Source organism: Ornithodoros turicata, chromosome 3, assembly GCF_037126465.1.
Source record: "Ornithodoros turicata isolate Travis chromosome 3, ASM3712646v1, whole genome shotgun sequence".
Classification (NCBI taxonomy): Eukaryota; Metazoa; Arthropoda; class Arachnida; order Ixodida; family Argasidae; genus Ornithodoros; species Ornithodoros turicata.
The window spans coordinates 85,918,438-85,939,047 of NC_088203.1; the positions used below are offsets into that span (position 1 = coordinate 85,918,438).

At 43.8% G+C, this 20,610-nt stretch overlaps 1 protein-coding gene across 9 annotated transcripts in view; it reads right to left on the reverse strand.

The window, feature by feature from the left end:
- Nucleotides 1-1,910: 1,910 nt before the first annotated feature.
- LOC135388757 (myocyte-specific enhancer factor 2C-like) overlaps nucleotides 1,911-20,610 on the reverse strand; it is a 155,055-nt gene continuing 136,355 nt past the window's right edge. For 4 of the 9 annotated variants that reach the window (XM_064618525.1, XM_064618524.1, XM_064618523.1 and 1 more), the window contains 7 exons: nucleotides 18,520-18,552; nucleotides 12,901-13,065; nucleotides 11,674-11,782; nucleotides 11,409-11,581; nucleotides 9,857-10,013; nucleotides 7,794-7,932; nucleotides 1,911-7,195 (listed from right to left, as the gene is read on the reverse strand). In XM_064618525.1, the coding sequence (XP_064474595.1) occupies nucleotides 6,916-7,195; nucleotides 7,794-7,932; nucleotides 9,857-10,013; nucleotides 11,409-11,581; nucleotides 11,674-11,782; nucleotides 12,901-13,065; nucleotides 18,520-18,552 (1,056 nt within the window). In that variant the 3' untranslated portion in view covers nucleotides 1,911-6,915. The remainder of the gene's footprint in view (nucleotides 7,196-7,793; nucleotides 7,933-9,856; nucleotides 10,014-11,408; nucleotides 11,582-11,673; nucleotides 11,783-12,900; nucleotides 13,066-18,519; nucleotides 18,553-20,610) is intronic. The other 5 variants (XM_064618527.1, XM_064618529.1, XM_064618528.1 and 2 more) reach the window with 5 other exon arrangements.

Here is a 20,610-nt window from a genome sequence, read left to right on the forward strand (position 1 = left end):
TCCACGACATAGAGAATTCACATTATGATATAGTGGATATAGAAAATATCAATCCATTCGATTAAATTCTCTGTCATCATGAAATAATGCTCGTCAAAGTGAGCGAACTCAAGCTTGCGTATTGTGAAATTACACAATCTACAACACTGATCGTAACTCGCGACATCTGTTCAAATTTCAATTAAACTCTTGCTGATGTGTGGTAGTCGCCACTTCTCCTGAATGTGAATCGATAAATTTTAGCATTTAAGCCGCAATCAAATATATTGTATAGTATGTGTGACTATATGTATGCAGAACTTTTTAATCTATATCTTTTAAAAAATGCAAGAAATAACATGCAGTTTTGGCTTTGAAAATTTAAAAAAAGAAAATGATCTTTAATGTTGAGTTTGCGTTTTACAATGGTTATGAGCTAAAATCTTCTAAAATTAAAGTACGCCCCTGCCCAGGTGCGAACCTCGTTATCAATGTAATGTTTTTGTTTGTAATGTTTGTGACTGTTCCTGGATTAAGTTGTTTTGCCAACTGTAGGATGGGACAAGCGCAAGTCTTGCCCACATCATGTTTCAAAAATAGTGCGTACTGCCCTCGCCTTATAAACGAAGAGCAGGTATAGCAGCCCAGCAAACCATATACGTCCCAGGTACATCCTGGCGATATCGCCAATTGGGTGTCAGGATATCCATGGGAGCTTCACAGAGAGCCCGTTTGCGTAGAAAGTACATCCATGCGACTGTCAGATGTCGTTCTTGCAGTTGAGTTGAGTTCTACAGCCATGCGGACATCCTCTCGAAGAAAGTGTGCAACTACAAGATGACTGATTACCTAAAGTTCAGTAATTAACTTTTTAATTAGGGTATTTCGGGCAAAAGTGAGATAGCAGATTGAGAGACTATATCCTAATCAAGTCCTGAAACACACACGTGCGTTAGAATATCAATTCCCGAATTTCGATATGCAAATGAGGCGAAACCGAAACCGCCGCGACCGGGAACGCGAGAAGTACAGCGCTCATTCACATCAAAGGGCCACGTGATTTGGAGCGATGGAGATGATTGGAGTAGGTGCCGCTCAGCTGACGCTTTCCGGCCTAGATAAGCCACCACCCACCACCACCACCACGACCACCACCGTCGGCGAGGGTGACGCGCTTCTCAGGCGCGCTTTTTTGGCTCATTTGCATTTCGGTTTTCGGCTCATTTGTATATCAAAATAAGGGGATGGATATTTTAACGCACGGCATGTTTCAGGATTTTTTAAACGTGCAATGGCGTTCAACGAGGATATAGTCTCTCAATCTGCCATCTCGTTTTTGCCCGAAATACCCAAGTTAACGACTTAATGAATTTCACGTTATTAGTTATGTTGTATAGTTACAAACTCTCTTCCACAGGAAGTCCGCCTGGCCGTAGAACTCAACTGCAAAAACAACATTTATGCTGCATTCATAGCTTTTTATAAAAATTCTGTAGAAACTTTTTAAAAAAATAACACCCTGCATAATGTCAGTTGCACTATCAGATGACAGAAAATGAGGGTGGGAGGGTGCAAAGACATCCAATCCCCTCCTTGTAACGCACCTGCTGGTCAACTCTCTGGGCCTTAAAAGGGTATTAAAGTACAAAACTTCCTCCTCGTGGCCAATTAACAATGTTACCTTGACAGCAACATAGAAGGAACCTTGGCACCTTTAGTGACTCTTTAAATTCCTTGTGACCCAGCTTGACCGGCTGTGTGTGCAAGATAGTGAATGCCTAACTCTGGTTCACCACCGTATGCTCGTATGCCGTACCGTTCGTATGCTTCAGGTAACCAAGTTTAGCACCTGCCCCTTCTCATTATGTCGCAAGGACCCGCCTGCTCAGCAAGCCCGTCACATACCCGGATTGAACACGGTGAACACAAAATATTGAACTGTGTTTATTATATATACTTTTTTTTTCACAGGCAGATAAAAATAGTACACAACAATCTGCATTTAAGTTTTTTTTTCTCTCAACACTGCCAACTTCCTCTAACAAGCAGCACAATGTGCAGTCTCAAAATTGGTCATTGGCTACTGTGTGGTCTCAAATGTTGGTAAGAAAAGGCTGGCATGGGCTTAGACACTCTCTTGACGACCAGGTAATCCACTAGGCTTGGCAAGAAGCAAAAACTAGGACAACAACTGCATGCTGTGTCTGCTAGCTAAGAGAGGCTCCTCGTAGCAATAAACAAACACTGCCAGACAAACGTGCAATCCGACAAAAAAAGAAAAAAAGAATCCACCTAACTTTTGTTACCAGGACAATTCCCCAAACTGGGCACACTTCCATCAAACACATCAAGGATAATACAAGCAGCAGACTGCAATAAAGATCTTTCCCACTTTGGCTGCAGACTAAAAGACCCACAATCAGTAGGCCGACTTATGAGCAGATTAACTAACGGCTGCAGAGTAGAGCAGTCAAATTCTGACGACAAAATATGCTCTGCTTCAGTTAAACAAACTGGTATCTTTAAGCTGTTGATTGTGCAGAACGGGAGGCGGGATCTGCTTGGTCCTGGCTTACTAAATGCTCTCGAGGTAATCAGTCCAGAATAGAGGACACGACTTGGGCGAGAGCTCCTCAGCCTCTGCCCTGAAAGAAGGGCCCAAAATTTCTCCTTGCTCTTATCTTTGAAATGAGGAGTCCCATTAAGAAAAAGCCTCATGTGAAGGTGCACCACTAGACCTCTACCTGAGAAACGTCATCATGACGTTGGTAGACAGACTGAAACCGAAACAAATCGGAAGGGGTTCCACGAATGGGCACTTGTTCGCGTTGCCTCCTACTGAAAGAAAAGTAGGACCGAAGGTCGCGTCCCTTTCAGGGACCATCGTAGTCCCCTCGAGACCGTGGCTTTCGGGCGCGACCTTGATCGCCCCTAGCTTCGAGCGCAGTTCAAGTCTACCAAATTGGTGGCGCTGTCGAACACTATGACGTCATTTGTTTACAAACAGGGAGAGGCCTATTGGAAATTTTGAGGGATAGGGGCAGGTTGAAACCCCACCGCCCACACCTAAGGTTATAATCCAGAGTACTCTTCTGCAAGTAATATGATTGCCCACATTCCATATGATCAGATTTATATTTTCTGATTGACAAGTTATTATACTAGCCAAATAAGTCACTACATGGAAAGATGAACAGTGACAAATACCACATGGCAGCAGGAAACAAGGGCACCACGAATTCCAGGAAATACTGCTTCAATAATCGAGAGGTGCTCTTGTCACCAGACTAACTACCAAATGAGAATGCCTTTGTGCAACTTTCAATAGGCACACAATGCAAACACATCACAAAAACTTGTTCGACACACTGGTAACAAAAGCTGGCGGAACATGTCATAAATCCACACATCTCTTCTTGCAGTGTAGCTAAGACAGGCCTCCTTGTTACAGCAACTCACAAGGAATTCTCTCTTTTTCCTGTGCAAAGGAACAAGTTAAGTACATTGCCCCAACGTGCCCACATGCACTCATCCCCTTATAGGGGGCTAAGTCGATGGTCACTAAGTACTAGTGCATGAGGGACAATAAGGCTGAACAAGGAACACGACTATAAGTAGGTATCAAACACTATTGCACAGAAAGGGAGGTAGTTTTGACACTACGTATTATGAGCTTTTAGTCATTTTTGATGTTTTCTTTTTTCTTTTTGTATTGCACAATGCTTTTGATTTCCTCAGTGCAAGAGGGAGCACTGAAAACTTTTGATTGAGTCTTGTTTAATCTTTGATTGAAGCATGCAAGCTCAAGCTTACGCTCAATCCTGCACTGCGACTACTCTATTGCGGCTGTGACGAAACGGCGTCAAATCCAGTTAGGTTTCAAACTTTGGGACTGCTTTTGGAAAATATGATGATGCAGCTTACAAACTAGAAACTGTTCCATTTGTCTTCCATTGCATAATGCTATTTACCGCAAATTTTGAATGGCCAGCATTCAATGCAAACTCTATTACTTTGTAGAGACCTGTGACAGGAATATGCAGACTACCTCTTGTTACCTCTATGGCACACTCAATCCAAGGGTTGCAAATTAAGATGTTACATCTCCCATTAATCAATCTCGTATTCCATTGTCCAACAGCATTTCTTTTCAGCATCATTGTCAAAGATGGTAATAGTCAATGAAGTCACTATGATGGTAATGGTCAGTGAAGTCACCATGTGCATGTCATGGTTTACTTATCTAATTGTATTCGCACTGCAGCAGTGTTGTCTGGTATCTCACACACACTTGCATCATAATTTACATCCAGGGAGCAACATTTTTCTGCGTAATTTGATGCTGTGTTCTCAAACAGACACTCATTCCAACGGAAGCCATGCCTGTTAAGGTTACGGTCCTCTCGGTCATGATTGTTCTTAGATCCTTGTGTTTTGGGGTTTCATGTTTTTCAAAAATTAGGAAGCAAAAAGTGTGGTTTTATTTCAGGAGCTGTAAAGCTGGGTAAAATCTGGAGATATCGTGTGGAAGAGCCGATTTCCGGGTGGAAAGTAAAACGAAGGAGTACTTCTCGCGCTTCAGGTGAACACAAGATGGCGAGTGTCTGCGTTGAATGTGCAGTTCTTAGCGCCCTCAAGTGCCTGTATCGGTGGATGAATTAGCAAGTTCAAAAACGAGTTCTGTCATGTCGAACCCTACAACACAAGGCTCCAATCATGTTGCGTGTCGCTAAACATGTCGCTAAAAGTAATGACTGATTTCATTCAGCCATTAACACGTTTCTCCCTATCTTCTACTTATCGGCGCAGGTGGTAGTTACCAAAGGAACCACGAATGTGAGGGATACGAATACAGGACAGCCCAAAAGTGGAATCGTTCTTTCCTTTTTACGCGCGGAGCATTGTATGTTTAAATATCCCGCGTGAATCAAAGATCATACAGCAACAGTCCAACAGTCCTACTGGCCATTGCATCTCAACAATGCAAAAGATGCAAAACTGTGCATGAACAATGGCATGAACACTTTTCATTCCAACATCAGAAAAACAATTCCCCATACACATGTTCCGGAGAGTCGACAGCCTGTTCGGACCACAAGCAACGTGATCGAGAGAGTCAAATTGGTTAATAAAATTGTCTTAATTTACAACCCTACTAAGGACACATCATCATTTCCATACTTTTTTTTACAAAAGACCCATGGCACACAGCATCCATAGATTCACCTACAGAGCTGAATATAAACATTTACAAGATTTTATACATAGTACATAAACTGCAACAATATATTATAGTGCATACAGGATGCATTAAAAAAAAATCGGCAAATATATTAACGTCTTCCACACACAAAGAACAAACACAAGCGTCTCTAAGGTATATGTAAGCATGCTCGCAGAGGCATGCTTTCGCTTGAATCGCAAATGCGCACAGCATTTGTCAATATAAACTCTGTGTGCCATGCCAGCCTTTTCACCTGGCTAAAAAAAAAAAAAAGTGAAGGAACAGAATAAATACAAAAAAAGAAAAAGAATGGGCGGAGGGAAGAATGTGATACACCTGTCCGCCACAGGTGAAGACAAAAGCTCTCCACAAACACTACTTCCGACACATCGCATTTGGCTACATCAGCTTCAAACACATTCTTCCTCATTGCTGCATCTTTCACACACGATGGCATTACAGATGCAGTTGTCAACCTCTACAATAAAACACTCCCTCACCTTGTTAAGGCATTGGTCTTTGTCTGCTAGGATGCTCAACAATTATGAAAAGTGTGTCGGGGGGGGAACCACCTGGCAGCAGAAAAACCTCTAAGATGATTTCTGCACAGACAATGGCCTAACGGAACGACCCATCTTAAATCCTGCAAAAAGTGTGTGCTCAAAAAGAAAAGAATGAAAATGTAGGTCTACTTGAGAAGGAGGAGGAAATGGTGCAACACATCTCAAAAGCTTGACTGGCAGAAATGATTGTAAAAATGATTTCAAAACCGGCGATCGAGGTGAAATGTAAAAAGTTGAATGTCTGCCGTGCAACCCCACGCGTTTGCGTATGAAATATATATTTATATATATATATGTATAGTCCAACAACATGGCGTCACCATTGTACAGGGTATTTCATGTTGGTTCATTTGTCAAAGGCACACAAGCACTACGGTTACTAAACACGTGCAGTTTCCACGGGTGTAGTTCTTTCTCATGTGATGTCACTAAGAACGGAAGGAAAGAACGTGCGCACACAAAGGATGGGGGGGCAACAACTCTGCTCAAAGAGAGCTGCCTCTCTGAAGCCCGAGCACGGAGATCAACAACGACTGGCAGTCATCCAAAAATATGACACTAACATTTAAGCTACGCTCCTTGGACCGACTGCCCGTGGGGAAAAATCGGGGGACCATCAACGTGTGTCCTAGCGGCTTCCGGTACAAAAAGTCGACGGGTTTCTACGTGTCCTCTACTTACGGCTATCGGGCTGTGATCCCTCTTCCGGGCCAAAAAAACACTACCAGTCTATGCGTTTTCTACGGAGCAGGGAGGATTTCTTTAAAGGCAGATGATCACATGAAATCTGAGTGTCGTGCGCTGGGTGTGCAAATATCCGCAGACAATTCCGTGTAGGCGTGCGCTCTTTTTCCTACTTGCTATGGTACATTCTTTTTTTTTGTCAAAACACGCGTGTCGCTCTTATGTACAACGGCCGAGCGAGTTTCTCTCGGCGGAAAGAAACCTCCGTGTTATGCGCATGACAATCGCCAGATCAAAGAGGATGTTGACCTTTTTCTTTGATAAAGACCGGGCATTCATTGGGAAGGATGACAATGGTGGTATGCACCCCAAAAAATGGCAAGCTCGTGATGTTGTTCCACTCTCTTGACGGGACAAGATAATGCACACTTTTTTTTTGTCTGCTACCGTCGACGGTGGCCACCTTTATGTGGGCCAACCGTCGGTTAAGCGTGGACGTTTGGGGTTGTCGTAATCTCCTGTGGGATCTGGCGATGACGAAGTCGACGGCGTGAGCGGCTGCTGCCCCGGCGGAGATGGATGTGCCGAGGAGGGCCGGCCGTGCATCGAGGGCCCGTCGCCTCGCGGAGGAGAGATGGGTTCGCTCTTGATGCGGATGGGCATTGGAGACGAGGCAGGGGGCGGGGTGGCGCTCCCTAGCGAGAGGTGTTGCGAGAGCACATTGGGACTGGTGCCCCCTCCACTACTACAACAAGGAATAAAAGAGAGAGAAAAAAATGATTAACACAGCGTTGTTTAAGAACATAAGTAGCAGATTTTACAAAGAGTGCTATTTTATGCTCCTATCCGCCTGAACTCTATTCAGAGTACAACAAGACTGGAATCATTTTGCAACTCAAAATTAATGCTGACGTTTCTTGCATAACCTTTTGCAGGTGTCAAATAAGTACAGAATTACAACAGAAAAACGAGCAACAACATTGCCTTCTGGGAAGCTCCCAAATTACTGTGGCCACTGTGAAGGACAGATAAGCAGACCACAACAGGATGCCTTCGGGTAAGAATGTTATACCTTCCCATGAGGACCGTGTTAAGCCCCGTTGACACAACTTAAGATATCGGATACCCCAGACAGATGGGCACGGTAAATGCCATTTCCCGTAGCCTTCACCGTGCATTGAAACAGCATTTATCGTGCCAGTCTGACAGGGGTGTGAGACCTTTACCCCTTGTTGCATCAATGGTAATTGTTCAGAGGCAACTTCACGTGCCAAAGAAACAAATAAAAGAAGCAGAGTACAAGACAGGGACAGTTTGTTTGATAAGAGAACCAACAGGCTCACCTAGAGTGCTGCATTGCTCCCGGAGGGACTGCTGCAGCTAAAGGTCCCTGTGCGGACCAACTGTGCATCAGACCAGGGGAGTTGAAGCCAGAAAGACCAAGGTCCGGGTTCAGAGGGAAGTCGTCTGAAAACATCGGTACTGCACATCAACACTACCAGTCAGAATGCTGTCAAGTTCCTGGAAATCTTGCTCTGTTTCTCTGTAGCACAGTACAGAAAAATAAATTAACAAATCAATTTTTTTTTTTTTAATGCTGCGTGAACTTAACAGGCAATGTATTTGGCACGAACCACAAATGTTCACATTGTGCAAGTGTCTAGGATCTTGGAATATCCTATCCGGCACCTATGCACATGACTAATTGTAACGTTTGACAATGACACTTTCTTGTGGACACGTTCGTGTAGTCTAAAGGGGTTCCAACACTTTCAGGGTGTCTACCAAATTGCAGCTTTCAACTTCCCTGACTTTTCCTGGTTTTCACTGACTATTTCAAGCGTCAGACCCTGACCAAAACAAATGGGAACTTGGTGCCTGGTGCTACATCTTGTTACAGATCCCTCATAACACGGACCATTTATTGAGTATTGGTGAGGCTGCCCCGCTTTTCCGCCCCCGAGCTTGTCGTACTGGCAAACTGCTACTCGCGGCAACCATGTGATTCGCTGCACATCGTCAGGGCACTTCCCTGACTTCAGCTGCTTTTTGGCAAAGTCCCTGACTTTTCCAGTCACATCAAAATTCCCTGACAATTATTGGTTTAACAGGTTGGTAAACACCCTGACCTTGTCCCAAGTTATACCAAATAAATGTGAAAGACAATTACTCGCATTAATGTGAACCTGCATTCCAAGTTTTGCAGCAAACGGGGGAGTACCATATTTACGAGAGTCGTCTTGGAATCGAACACGCTTGATATGCCACACCCCCGAGCCTGGCCACAGATGTACTCTGCTGCCACATGCAGAGAGAGCGAACAAGCGAAAGGATGGAGAGAGAGAGAGACTTGGGGAAGGGGGTTGGACAAGCATCCGAAGGGCACGCAGTGGCTAGTTGCGGTAACGAGACCAGAAACAGCATATTACAGAAATTTGAGCTGGAAACAAAAATGCATACCACGTTCCTCTATTACCGGAAACATAGACAGAAACAAAACCGATTGGCTGGTATTGAATTCGGCTAATGGTTATTACCGTTCGGAAACGAGAAGAGTGATCTTTCTTTCCTGGGGAGTTTTTTTCCCTGTAACATATGCCCTGAATACCACGCGAGAGCATAGGAAGCGCAATATGGGATCTTCAGGATGCATCGTCGCTCGCTCGCTCCAGTTTGCACAACTTGTGATACAAGCACATGCACATAGAATTCTGCCGCAGCACGCGGATGCATGCAACCAGTTTTTCACTTTACCGCGACATCGCAGTATTGTTTACTGCTTAAAGCGTCTGCCTGTGCATGCGACCTTGGAAGGACATTTCGGGTGTGCACTCTACAGGATGAAGACATGTTTCTACAGAATTATCTGAACCCCGAGAAATGTATGGATCTCATGCAATTTAAATTACTTCCGTCGCGTGTAGATATAACTCCGCAGCGATACAGGCAAAAGGGGACACTGGTCGAACTGAAAGGGCTGTCCACTTGCGGCTCCATAAGAGCCATTACAGGAGACAGTAACAGAAACAGAAAGTAAGAGCGTAACAGTAACAGCACAGCGAATGCCAAAAACTCATCCGGCTTTGACATCAGTGCAGGTGTCTCCACCAGCGAGGCAGCATGAGAGAGGTCACATGATTACGACTACCAATGGGAGTACCCATACCTCTCATTCCTTCGACGTCAGAGCTTGACATGCACATGTGTTCATCTTGCCAAGTGCAACACATAGAAACATAATTCTTGGACAGCAAAATTCGAGTCTACGACCTCTTTAAATGAAAATCCCACGTTTATCCCTGTACGCTTTTGTAGTCAGAAAATTGTGTCACCTACTAGGACTGCGCTAATGTGTGTGGGAGTTTGAAAACAGGATGGTCTTACATCAAAATTGCTCAATACTTACTCGGTGGAAAGCTGGAAGCTAAGGAGGACGGATAGCTGGACATGCCGGGCGCCGAGACAGATACCATAGGAGTAGTGAGTGAAGAGTTGGAAGTGCGTACCATCGACTGTTGCAGAAACAGATGCGAAGGGTCGTGCTGCGGGTAATAAACGACGTTCTGTTGAAGTTACAGGCGAGTTACATTCCGTTCTCATGTATCATTCACATACTACAGTGGAATCCCGTTTATTCGAACTCAAAGGGGACCGAATATTTATTTGATTAAAGTAAAGTTCGAACTATCCGTGCATTCGCACGAGCGACATTCCCCGCAGAAGCGGAAAACGCGAAAAACGTCCTAGCTTTCTGAGCGTGAGCGCTCAACGTCCTGTTTTCATGTACACTGCTACCCACGGGGAATATCCGGCAACACAGCCACAAGATATTCCGTAGCAGACGACAGGAAAGACGCTGTCGTCTGCCAAGTGCGCAGTCCGCACCGTGTGAGTGCTCAACATAACACGGGACACACCACTACTTGCTCCTCTTTCTGCTAGCACAAGCATCGCTTTTGTGAGGAATGGACTTATAACTAATCAGTAAGCTATAATGAGTTGTAATAATAGATAAGTACAAGCAACAAATAAGTAGCCCACCAGCAGGCGAGCGGCCGGGTGCATCCGAGCCAATGCGTAATCGGGAGTTGGCCAATCTTGTTCGAATAAACAGTTGCGCAATGTCATATGTTCAAATAACTGGGTGTATTGAAATACACGTGGCTTTGTCGGGACCCGAGCATCAGTTCAAATTATCCAGATGTTCAAATTAAGAGATTTCGAATTAACGGGATTGCACTGTACGGGTATTTACCAAACTATAAAAGATTATGTGCCTCTTAACAGCGGGTGCAATATCTGGCACAGGTACCCGGAAAATGGCAGACGTCAATAACTGACGTATTTTTATTACTCTAACAATAACTGAGCGTTACAAAAAATCACAGAAGCAAATGGTTGAAACTGTTCAACACTCAGCATAAAGTTCTGGGAGAAATCGGGCTCAGTTACTCAAACCAGCTGTACTGGTTTGGTACAAACGGTGATGTAACTGCATTTGCTGTCAAACAAGTTAGCGTGCATTCCTACAGACGTCTCAGTGAGAGCAATTTGCAGGGTAAAAATCGGGTTTCACCCTAAAGAGGCAACCTTCAATTCAGGGTGCAAATTTGGGGAAGAATCGCGTTAAACCCTAAAACTTCAAGCCCTAATCATATCATATCATATCATATCTCAACATCGTCATCATCATCATAAGGATATTATAGCTTGGGCTTGTTTGTTGCAGTCCGCACTTTGCATTCCGTAAGGAAACTTGGGGTTTCGACAGGCTTTACGTGGGAAGCGCTGGAGTTTCAACAGAGAAATTCCACACAGTCGTCATGATCCCCGTCACCTCCCAATCCTTAACGCGACTTTGAGTAACTGCCAATGAGCAGATCCACATAATCCATTCGGGCACACGGGTTGATAACCCGCACAACTGCTTCCCCTCCCTGCTGGAATGGATCACTCACCAGTTGATTAGTAGGTGAGGGAGAACCTGGAGGGATGACTACGCGAAGGTTGGCTCGTGTGGGCGAGGACCCTTTGGTGCTGCTTTTGCCAGGTGACCCCGCCACCATACCAGGAGAGCCCGGCCTGTGGTACCCATTGGACGTCACCCCGTTCATGTCCAGCAGGGCCCCAGCTGAGTACGACGAGAGACGAGACTTTTCAGCTTTTGTGCCGTCAGCGCCAGACTCCCTTTATTATAAAAGAAAAACCGGACACGGTCCTCACCTGATGAGCTGGGCCGAGGACTGTGGTGAGACATTTGTGACTGCATGAGGCTTTCCTGTGTTGCGTATCCAGACACTGAACTCATGCTTTGTCCTAGGCTGGACTGAACCTAGTGTGACAAGAAAATGGCTCATACATATCACATGTATGCGAGCCTCGCTCCAGAAATATTGTAGAAACATGTTGTGTGAGAGCGAGAGACAGACAGAAAAATGGAATACAAGTCGAGCGTTAAGGTGGCAACATTAATCTTAAGCAAGTTGGTCATTTTTCAAAAATAAGTAGTTTTTACCAAGTTCCATGAGGCTCTCCTTTCATTATAATGCTTTCCATCCCTTCAAGTCTTCGATGAACTCCACTTAGGAACAAGCTACGAGAAATTTGGGCCATTCACGTGGCAAGGGTTAACTGTATAACTATTACTAGTTTAGGCTGCCAAGGGGGACGTCGGACAAAGTAGGAGACACGACAACAGAAACAGCTTGCAACAGAAAGCTGTTTCTGTTGTCGTGTCTCCTACTTTGTCCGACGTCCCCCTTGGCAGCCTAAACTAGTAATGTCACACCAACTACCCCAACTTTGCACTTTGTTAACTGTATACACTGTCGTTAAGTTCAAATATCTGCTTCCAATAGAGACAGGTTCACTGCTGTGTATTTCCGTAAATATGGGCTACCTACACTTAAGAGAAAATCCTGATAAACAAAGTGGACTTCATTGGTGCATCAGAGCAGAGTTAATTCTGATGACAGCTGACTATCTCTACGCATGTATCTGCACGTATGTCCAAGTTGCTAAAAGTTGTGGCATTTGGTTCTTCCCACAGAGTGCATGCAGCAAGTAAGCTTCACTGAGGGCTTGTACGTTAGAAAAGGTGTGCCATCAAGTTTCTAGAATGCAGTGATGCACACGATGCCCCCTGAGGGCATAGAGATGGCTCATCCAAAGTTGTCGGAATAGATGTAAAAGAGAGCTACTTCCGTCGATCCCAACCTCCAAGCAAACATCTATCATAAAGACGATAAAGGCTACAAAAGAAATCAGGTTTGCAAATAGTGGTACTGATGCTGGTGGGTCATCACAGTAGGTCACTGTGTCAACTTTGTATGACAAGGTCTACTACTCTACTTCTGCTGCAAAATGTCTCAACCAGCCTGACTTGACAACTTTCACTTGACAGCAAACACAGAACTAATGGCCGATCACTCAAAGAAGTAGCACACTGACCCTAGATCCGTTGAGCTGAGCACTCCGCTGCATCATGAGCTCAAACTCTTCATTAATTTTCGTGTACTTGGCCTCCGATCGTGGGGTGAGTGTATACTGTTCCGGCTCAGGCTCAGGACTGTCGCATCCATTGCTAGAATTTTTATGTTCTTTCTTGCTCAGGGCCTGTTGAAAAAAAAAAAGCTATTTGCTCACAAGGAAGACACACCACAATGGCACCACTGTAAACAGCAGTATGAAAAGGCATTCTATCTACAATGTTTCAACATGACAGCATATACACTCCGTTTTGTTGGACACAGCTATAGAAATAGCTACAGTAGAACCTTTATATAGTGAGCCTGCATATAGTGAAGATATGGGTATAGTAAAGTAAACCTGTAAACGTGTTTTAGGTCCTGGAGCATGAACTACTGATATAGTTAAGATGCTGATACACCTGTCTATAATGAAGTTGGTTGGACCGCTAAAAAATTCACTATATCTGTAACTTCACTGCTTCAGTGGGGTTTCAACACATTGGGACGACGCATTTACTTCACCATATCCATATCTTCACTATATGCAGGTTCACTACAGAGAGCTCTACTGTATTGTGAAGTGTTTTAGCAGTCAGACAAAATTCACTATACAGGGGCTCTACTGTATTCAAAAACATACAAGTTTGGATTCTCGATCATGTTACTCACTATTTACAAAGCCAGCTGCTATCATGTTGAATAATTCCACTATGCAGGCTTTGGCCCCCCACAAACGTATTTACTAGGAAAGGGTCATACATCAACATTAATAATCACTTATTTAACAAATCATAATAAATTTCAGTCATGCAAGGGCGAGCATAGACCCATTGTGTAAGTACAACATATAAAACACTTTTTGTACTTCTTTGTAAAAAATTCTTTCTAATTAATACCAAATTAAAACTCTGTAACCGATACACTACCTGCACTGAAATGGTGCATGACCCAGATTTTGTTACTGACATTTGCACAGCTTGTACTTTTGAACCTGGAGTTATGAGGACAGCCCCATTATGTTTCATGTTTGATCTGCACATCTCACTTAGGTGGGTGCCAGGAGACTAGAGCCCCTTCGAACTCCCTTTGGCTATCGATTACAAAAAACACACTAATGCCAATCGTATGTAGAACATACGGTTAGGAGTGACATTTCACAGAAAGACTGAGATCAAAATTTGCGGAAAGCACATATCTCTACCAACACTTTTCACTAAAAAGATGCTTTTTTATGTCTGTGCAGATATGATCGCATTTGTCTCACACTGTTACAAATGGTGACCAGCTGCTGGCAACTATTTCTAGGCAGGTTGTGCAAGTTCAATTAAATTGGTTGGTTGGCTCCGCATACATCTAATGTGTAACCAATGAACCCCACGTGGAGTGCTAGCATTGTTAATTGCCATGTGAAGCCTTATTTATGAAGATCACTACCTTCAGAAAATGCAAGTCCTGGTGGAAAACAAGCATCAAAATAATACTGCCTGCCGTAACCATTTCTACAAACAATAGCTTTTTACTCTTTAAAGGCTGCAGGCCAATCCACACATGGGAAGGCATGGAACTAGTATTTTGCCTGCACAAATAGACTATGAAATAATCCCATCCATCCCTTTGATCCCTCCTTGCACCAGCCTATACCAGGGTACGTATAAATTGAGGTCATTACCGCAGCCACCACCAACAGTTAGTTGTTTACAGTGAGTAAAATATATGTACCGAGGTAGCCCATCAGAACATTTGCGGCATGAAAACAAGGTGATAATGCACCCAATAAGAGAATAGTGAATAAGAGTCTCTGGATAGAAGTTAGCATAAGTTAAGAACAGCATTAATGCAGTGAGCACATGTCTGCAGTGCTTTATTCTAAGCACACGGTCCAGAAGTCGATGACTGTAAGCTTAAGGCGGGGAGCACATATCCGCGATAAAGTCAGTGTAGCATTACGTTCCTGACAGAATATTTCCTTTTGTGGAAACATCTTTGAGAGATACATGCTACATAGCAAACACCAATACTAAGTGGGAAATCCAAGGAGCTGGTGGAGGCAAATTGGAACAGGAGCCCCAGGTTGGATGTTGCAAAAATGGACTTTCTACTGGGCACTCTCCTCATCATTTGGCATTAATAAATCAAAAGGAACTCTTGAAACACTTCACATGTAGACTGTCCTCTAACTCTTCCTAAACTTTGTTTTTTCTGCATAGTCATTACTTCATTATTTAATATACCGCAAGGCTCACTAATCACATGAAAAAAAAAAAAAAAAAAGTACCTACTCATACCTTAAAACTTACAATATATTCCTTAACTTTCTGTTCTTTCTAGTCCACTTTGATAACACACATTTGGCACTAACCCCCACGGGTAGAGGTGGGTGCGGTTATATCCGCACAGTTTTGAAATCTGCACAGATAAAATGTTGATTCAACCACGCCTCCTCGGTGCCCATAGATATCAACATTTTATCCGCAAATATGCTTTAATGTCTCTGCCAAGCGCTGTTGACGTTCCTTAGGGGAAGTTGTAATTCAGTGAATTCAAAATGGTGTCAAAGTGTATCATCGCTTTAATTTCTGTGCCTTTAATTGTTATTATTTACTTATTAACCACTGTGCCTATAACTACCGTAACATATGGGCCGTACGGGTGTTACGGGTCGTTACAGAAAAGTTTCGTCCTGGAGATTTTTTCCTTCAAATGCAATACTGCAGATGCGCAGATAAACTCGATATTAGCGTGGATGCGGATATACGCTAGGGCTTTTCAAGCGTGGCTACCGTGCGTATGTGATCAATCTCGTCCACCTCTACTCATGGGCATTTCGAGAGGGGGTTGTGCTCCCCCACCCCCACCCCCTGGAGATCACCTGTGGAAACTGTGCACTCTGTACTCATAGGTTGCCATGATTTACACCAAGATGATGTCGGAATAATCTGAATCTTGTCCACCATATCCTCTGCTTCAGTGTTTCCCAAACTGTGGGTCGCAAGCCCCTGGGGGGCCGTGACAGATTCAGCGGGGGGTAAAGATACGGCTTGGGAACTTGAAGAAAGGGGCAGCAAATTAAGTCCTTAGACTGGGAGCGCTCGTGACGCAATATCTTATATTTTTGATGGGTCGCAGGGTAGCAGAGTCTGGGAGGCACTGCTCTGTTGTCATTCTACTGTCTAATGTCTATTGGTTGCATGCACTGCCCCCCTTGGAAGCTCTTTGGCCTCCCTGGAAAAAATCCTGGGAATGCCCATCCTCAACCCTAGAAAAAGCCCCCCCAAGGACGAACGTTGTTGACCTTAGTCCTAAGGGCCAGTGGTTGGATATTCCCATCGATGCAAGACTTATCTCACGACGCCTTGCACTGCTTTAACACGTAATCCCCTGACCCTTTAAATACAATGCCAGTAATCTGAACGGTGCCCCGTAGAAAAACAGTCACCGTTCGAAAATATCAGCAGCTCCCGAACCTGAGGCATCTGTTGCAATCAATACTTCTTGCCGGGCACTGCATCTCTACCGTGTTAGGGTGAAAGCGCATGCCATGTTTGACCTCGCGAGCATCTTCGACGGCTGCATGCAACTATCAAGTGCAGAACATGCAGCATTCATACTGATGCACCTTTCCCATGTGTGATGCCCTCTTAGACAAAAATAAGGTTGAAGCAAAAAATGAAGGAGAAAAAGCAGAAAAAGGACACCATGCCAAAGCTGTGGACAGAGCTGCATGTGCTCACAAAAATGACACCAGCTGAACTCAAGCCAAGCCCTCTATAACGAGAAATATACGACCTAACAGTAAACTACATTTACGCTGCACTTTCAGTATTTGTTGTGACCGGATGCATGTTACCACACTCCCATGTTCTTGTTTGATTTCATTCCATTGTTTGTGCCGTGTGCAACATCCTTGTAGATATTTTATCTATCGTATAATATATATCGTAGATAATTATTCTATCGTGCTCCACTTTACACATGCTTGGCAGACATATGCAGCAAGAGAGAGATTTATCTGCGGGCTCTTTTGAAGGATGGTTAAAAAAGGAACACTTTAGCAAAAGAAAAGTTTACAATAAACTAAAAATGCTGTTTCCTTGCAACGAAAAGCTTTGCTCAGTATGGGGTGAGAAAACTACCAAATTAACATTCACCAGAACAAAGCCGTAGTACTTACGACATCAGGGGGCAGAAGCAGCTACTCAGTAAAAAAGAAAGAAGAGAAACACACAAAGAAACGAAAAAGAAAAGGGGACGTGTGCACACAGCACAAACAGAGATCGACTACCCAGCACAAGAATGAACGAACTGAAAATAATAATTAGCAGAACAAAATCAGGACACCTTCAAAGGAGTCAGCGGCAGTGCTTTGAGCCCATAATGAACGAAGCACGACCGATAATTAAATAAATCATTAATTAAATAAATTCAAAAGGGCAAGCATCCCATGGAAAATGTCAGCGTTACCTACGTACTAGCCACTCGGGAACCATCTGCTCGCCATAGAAGAGGAGAAGAGAGGGTGCATTTGTGCATTCTGAGCACATTTAGTCTAATACGGGACAACTGTTGTGGGGAAAACAGCCATAGCCTCAGCTGAAGTCTGAGAGATGATGCTGCGCATCTGTAGAATGTCATAACTTTAATGGTTAATTTAATGCTTCTTTGGCTTGAAATAGAGCAGCTACTTCCTTATTTTACACCCTTACAGAAATGAAGTAATAATAAGGAAGTACTGAGCAAAGAGGCCAGCTTATAACAAATAACACGTAACTTATGCCTTGCCGTAAAACACAGTTTTGAAACCCCTACATGAGAGATGACACAGAGTCTCAAACTGATGTGGATATTCATCGCCAAATTTTACACTACTTCCAGTCCTCTTGAAACAGACGCAAAAAAAAGGGTACTCAACCTTTACCGTGCAACAGAGCTTACCGCAGAGCATTTCTGCACACGGACGTAAGTTTGCATCTAGTATTTGCTGCAGCCCATTGGACATGTGCTAGTGAACCTGTTCGAACAGGCTGAAACTACTATTTCAATCCACTTGTGTTAGAGTGTTTTCCACCAAAAACTTTTCCGTAAATAACTGCTCCACTGAGAGCGCCTTAATTTTTCGCCATGTACCGGTTTACAGGCAAAAAGATGTATTAAAACAAATTGGGCAAAAATTTATTGTAAAATAGTAAAACTTACAGCTTTTGTAACACACCCCTGCACAAAGAGTGATAAGGACTATGGACTAAGGAGTAAGGACTAAGGCACTATGATAAGGAAAATTAAATCCAAAGTGACCTAACAAATTTATCAATATTTGTAAGTTTTATCGAACGTTGGTCTTTCGCATGATGAATCCTTTCATCCGTGTGCTGAGAAACGCACGGCAATCTCATCGGTTCACTGGTAATGTCATTAAGATGCGAGTACAGCCGGCACGCAAAATGTGCAGAGTAACTGGGGAGTGAGAAGATTGAAAACTTCCTGCAAAACACCTATGCCAGATCTATGTCCTGACCTGTGTTCCAGAAGGACTGAACTATACTGAACACTCAAGTTGAGGGAAAAAAATGCTCCTGTTTCTGCACAAGGCACTGCCACTCACCTGACTGCCATCCAGGCGTTGGTGGCGCAGTTTCTAAACAGAACAAGAAACGGACAGTTTTAGTACGTAACAAAACGATCCGGGCCTCCTATAATTGCACAGCAGTGTGCCCCAGAACTACAGTGGTTAGTGTGAACGCTATACAGTGCCAACAATAAACCACATGCAGTGTTACTGTGTGCCAGGGAAATGGGGGTTAGTGAGACACACTCAGAGGAAGAGGCACCTTGGCCTCGAGAAGAGAAGCAGCTCTACGGTACAAGCCAGAAGATGCCATGATTTAGAGGAGAGAACTCCCATCAGACCTGGGTTCAGGAAGAGTTCATGTAGTGGATGACACCCATACCCCCCCCCCAACCCCAACCCAGTTACCCATGTCAGACACACAATCATTGTGACCTATGACACAGATTCTGTTGTTGCACTCACATCAAATTTACTCCCTCAGAAAGCCAAAGCTGTATCCAAAGCTGGGAGTTTGCCTTTCAGCATAGAACTCTCATAATAACTAGAAACCAGGCCAGCAAAGGGGGGCATCTCAACATGTGAGCCGCCATGATCGATACGGCAGGCCTAGCGTGTTACGGACGGTGTCTCCTACGAGTTCCATGCTCAGTTTTTTTTCTCATGTCGCAGCACAAGGTTTAAACCGTATGATACTTGTTCCCTACGGAAAAAGACACAATCCAAGTGCACTCGGGCAGCTTCTTGCTCATGTGGGCACGAAGCTGAATGACTGCTACAGTTCGGATGCTTGTGTACGACGTAGCTAGAGCCTGAAGTTTTAGGGTTTAACCCGATTTTTCCCCGAATTTGCACCTCGAATTGAAGGTTGCCGCCTTAGGGTGAAACCCGATTTTTACCCGGCAAGTTGCCCTGACTGAGACGTCTGTAGGAATGCACACTAACTTGTTTGACAGCAAATCCAGTTACATCACCATTTGTACCAAACCAGTACAGCTAGTTTGATTAACTGAGCCCGATTTGTCTCCGAATTTAGCATACTGGAAGTTGTTTCACCCGAATTCGCATGAATTTAGAGCACATGTTCATTAACAAGATTTTTACCCCCCGAATTTAGAAAAAAATATTTCCCGAAAACTTCAGGCTCTAGACGTAGCACATTCCAATGAACTTTCTTTCCTTTTTAAAAAACTTGCGTCTTAGTAAACGTCTTTAGTTGTAAGTAAGCAGTTGTGCTGTGAAGTTCTCCCGTGTTTTCGTCTCTTGTGCTGCTTTTATGATGTACCACTACCAACTACCCCACATCGCAAGTGTAGTTAAATATGCTCGCTGTAGAGCCCCTTTCAACAACTAGTGCAGCTCAAAATGCCCAACCTGTTTGCTGCATAAAAATGCCAGGAAAGCATTAAGTATTTTACTCTGAATGATCGGTAAACCATTAACAAATAAGTGCGTGGACAGCCTTTGCACTTTTGAGGCAATGATGCAACTTCCAATGCACCCTCTTGGCTAGAATCACATGAGGCTTTAAAATCAGACTTGCACACTTTTGAGGAGATACACTGTGAGAAAACATTTTACTGCTCAATTTTTGCCTTCTCCACTAAATCCATCACCATCAAAAAGCTTGGGCAAAAGACGATGTTACACTGAACAAGGAAGCCATAGCGAGATGTTTGCTGAACACGCAATTCAAAACTTATCTTTAAGCAGCTCAGTTATCAGAGAGTGTACCTTGGGCAAATGTCTAACTCTGAACACTTCCAGAGTACCTCCCAACAATGTGTATACCTGGTTGTGCTAGGCATTATAATAAACCTGCATGTTTTTGGTTATGTTTCTCCCACATGGGGGGCTAAAAATTGTGTTTCATGTTTGTAGCTGTAAGACGGGGTGAAATCTGGCGATATGGTGTGAAAGAGCAGATTTCTAGGTGAAAAAAAGAAAAGGAAAAACAACACACGAGGTGGCAAAAGCAACATGCAAAGTATTTAGTGTTCACAGTGTAAGTGCCTGCGTTCGCACTTTGGTGACTTTGATTCTCAGGATTTTTCAGCGCGTACTCAGAGTGAAGGGGATGCAAATCGGTGGTAAAAATGGGTTTTATCAGGTCTAGCGCCACAACAC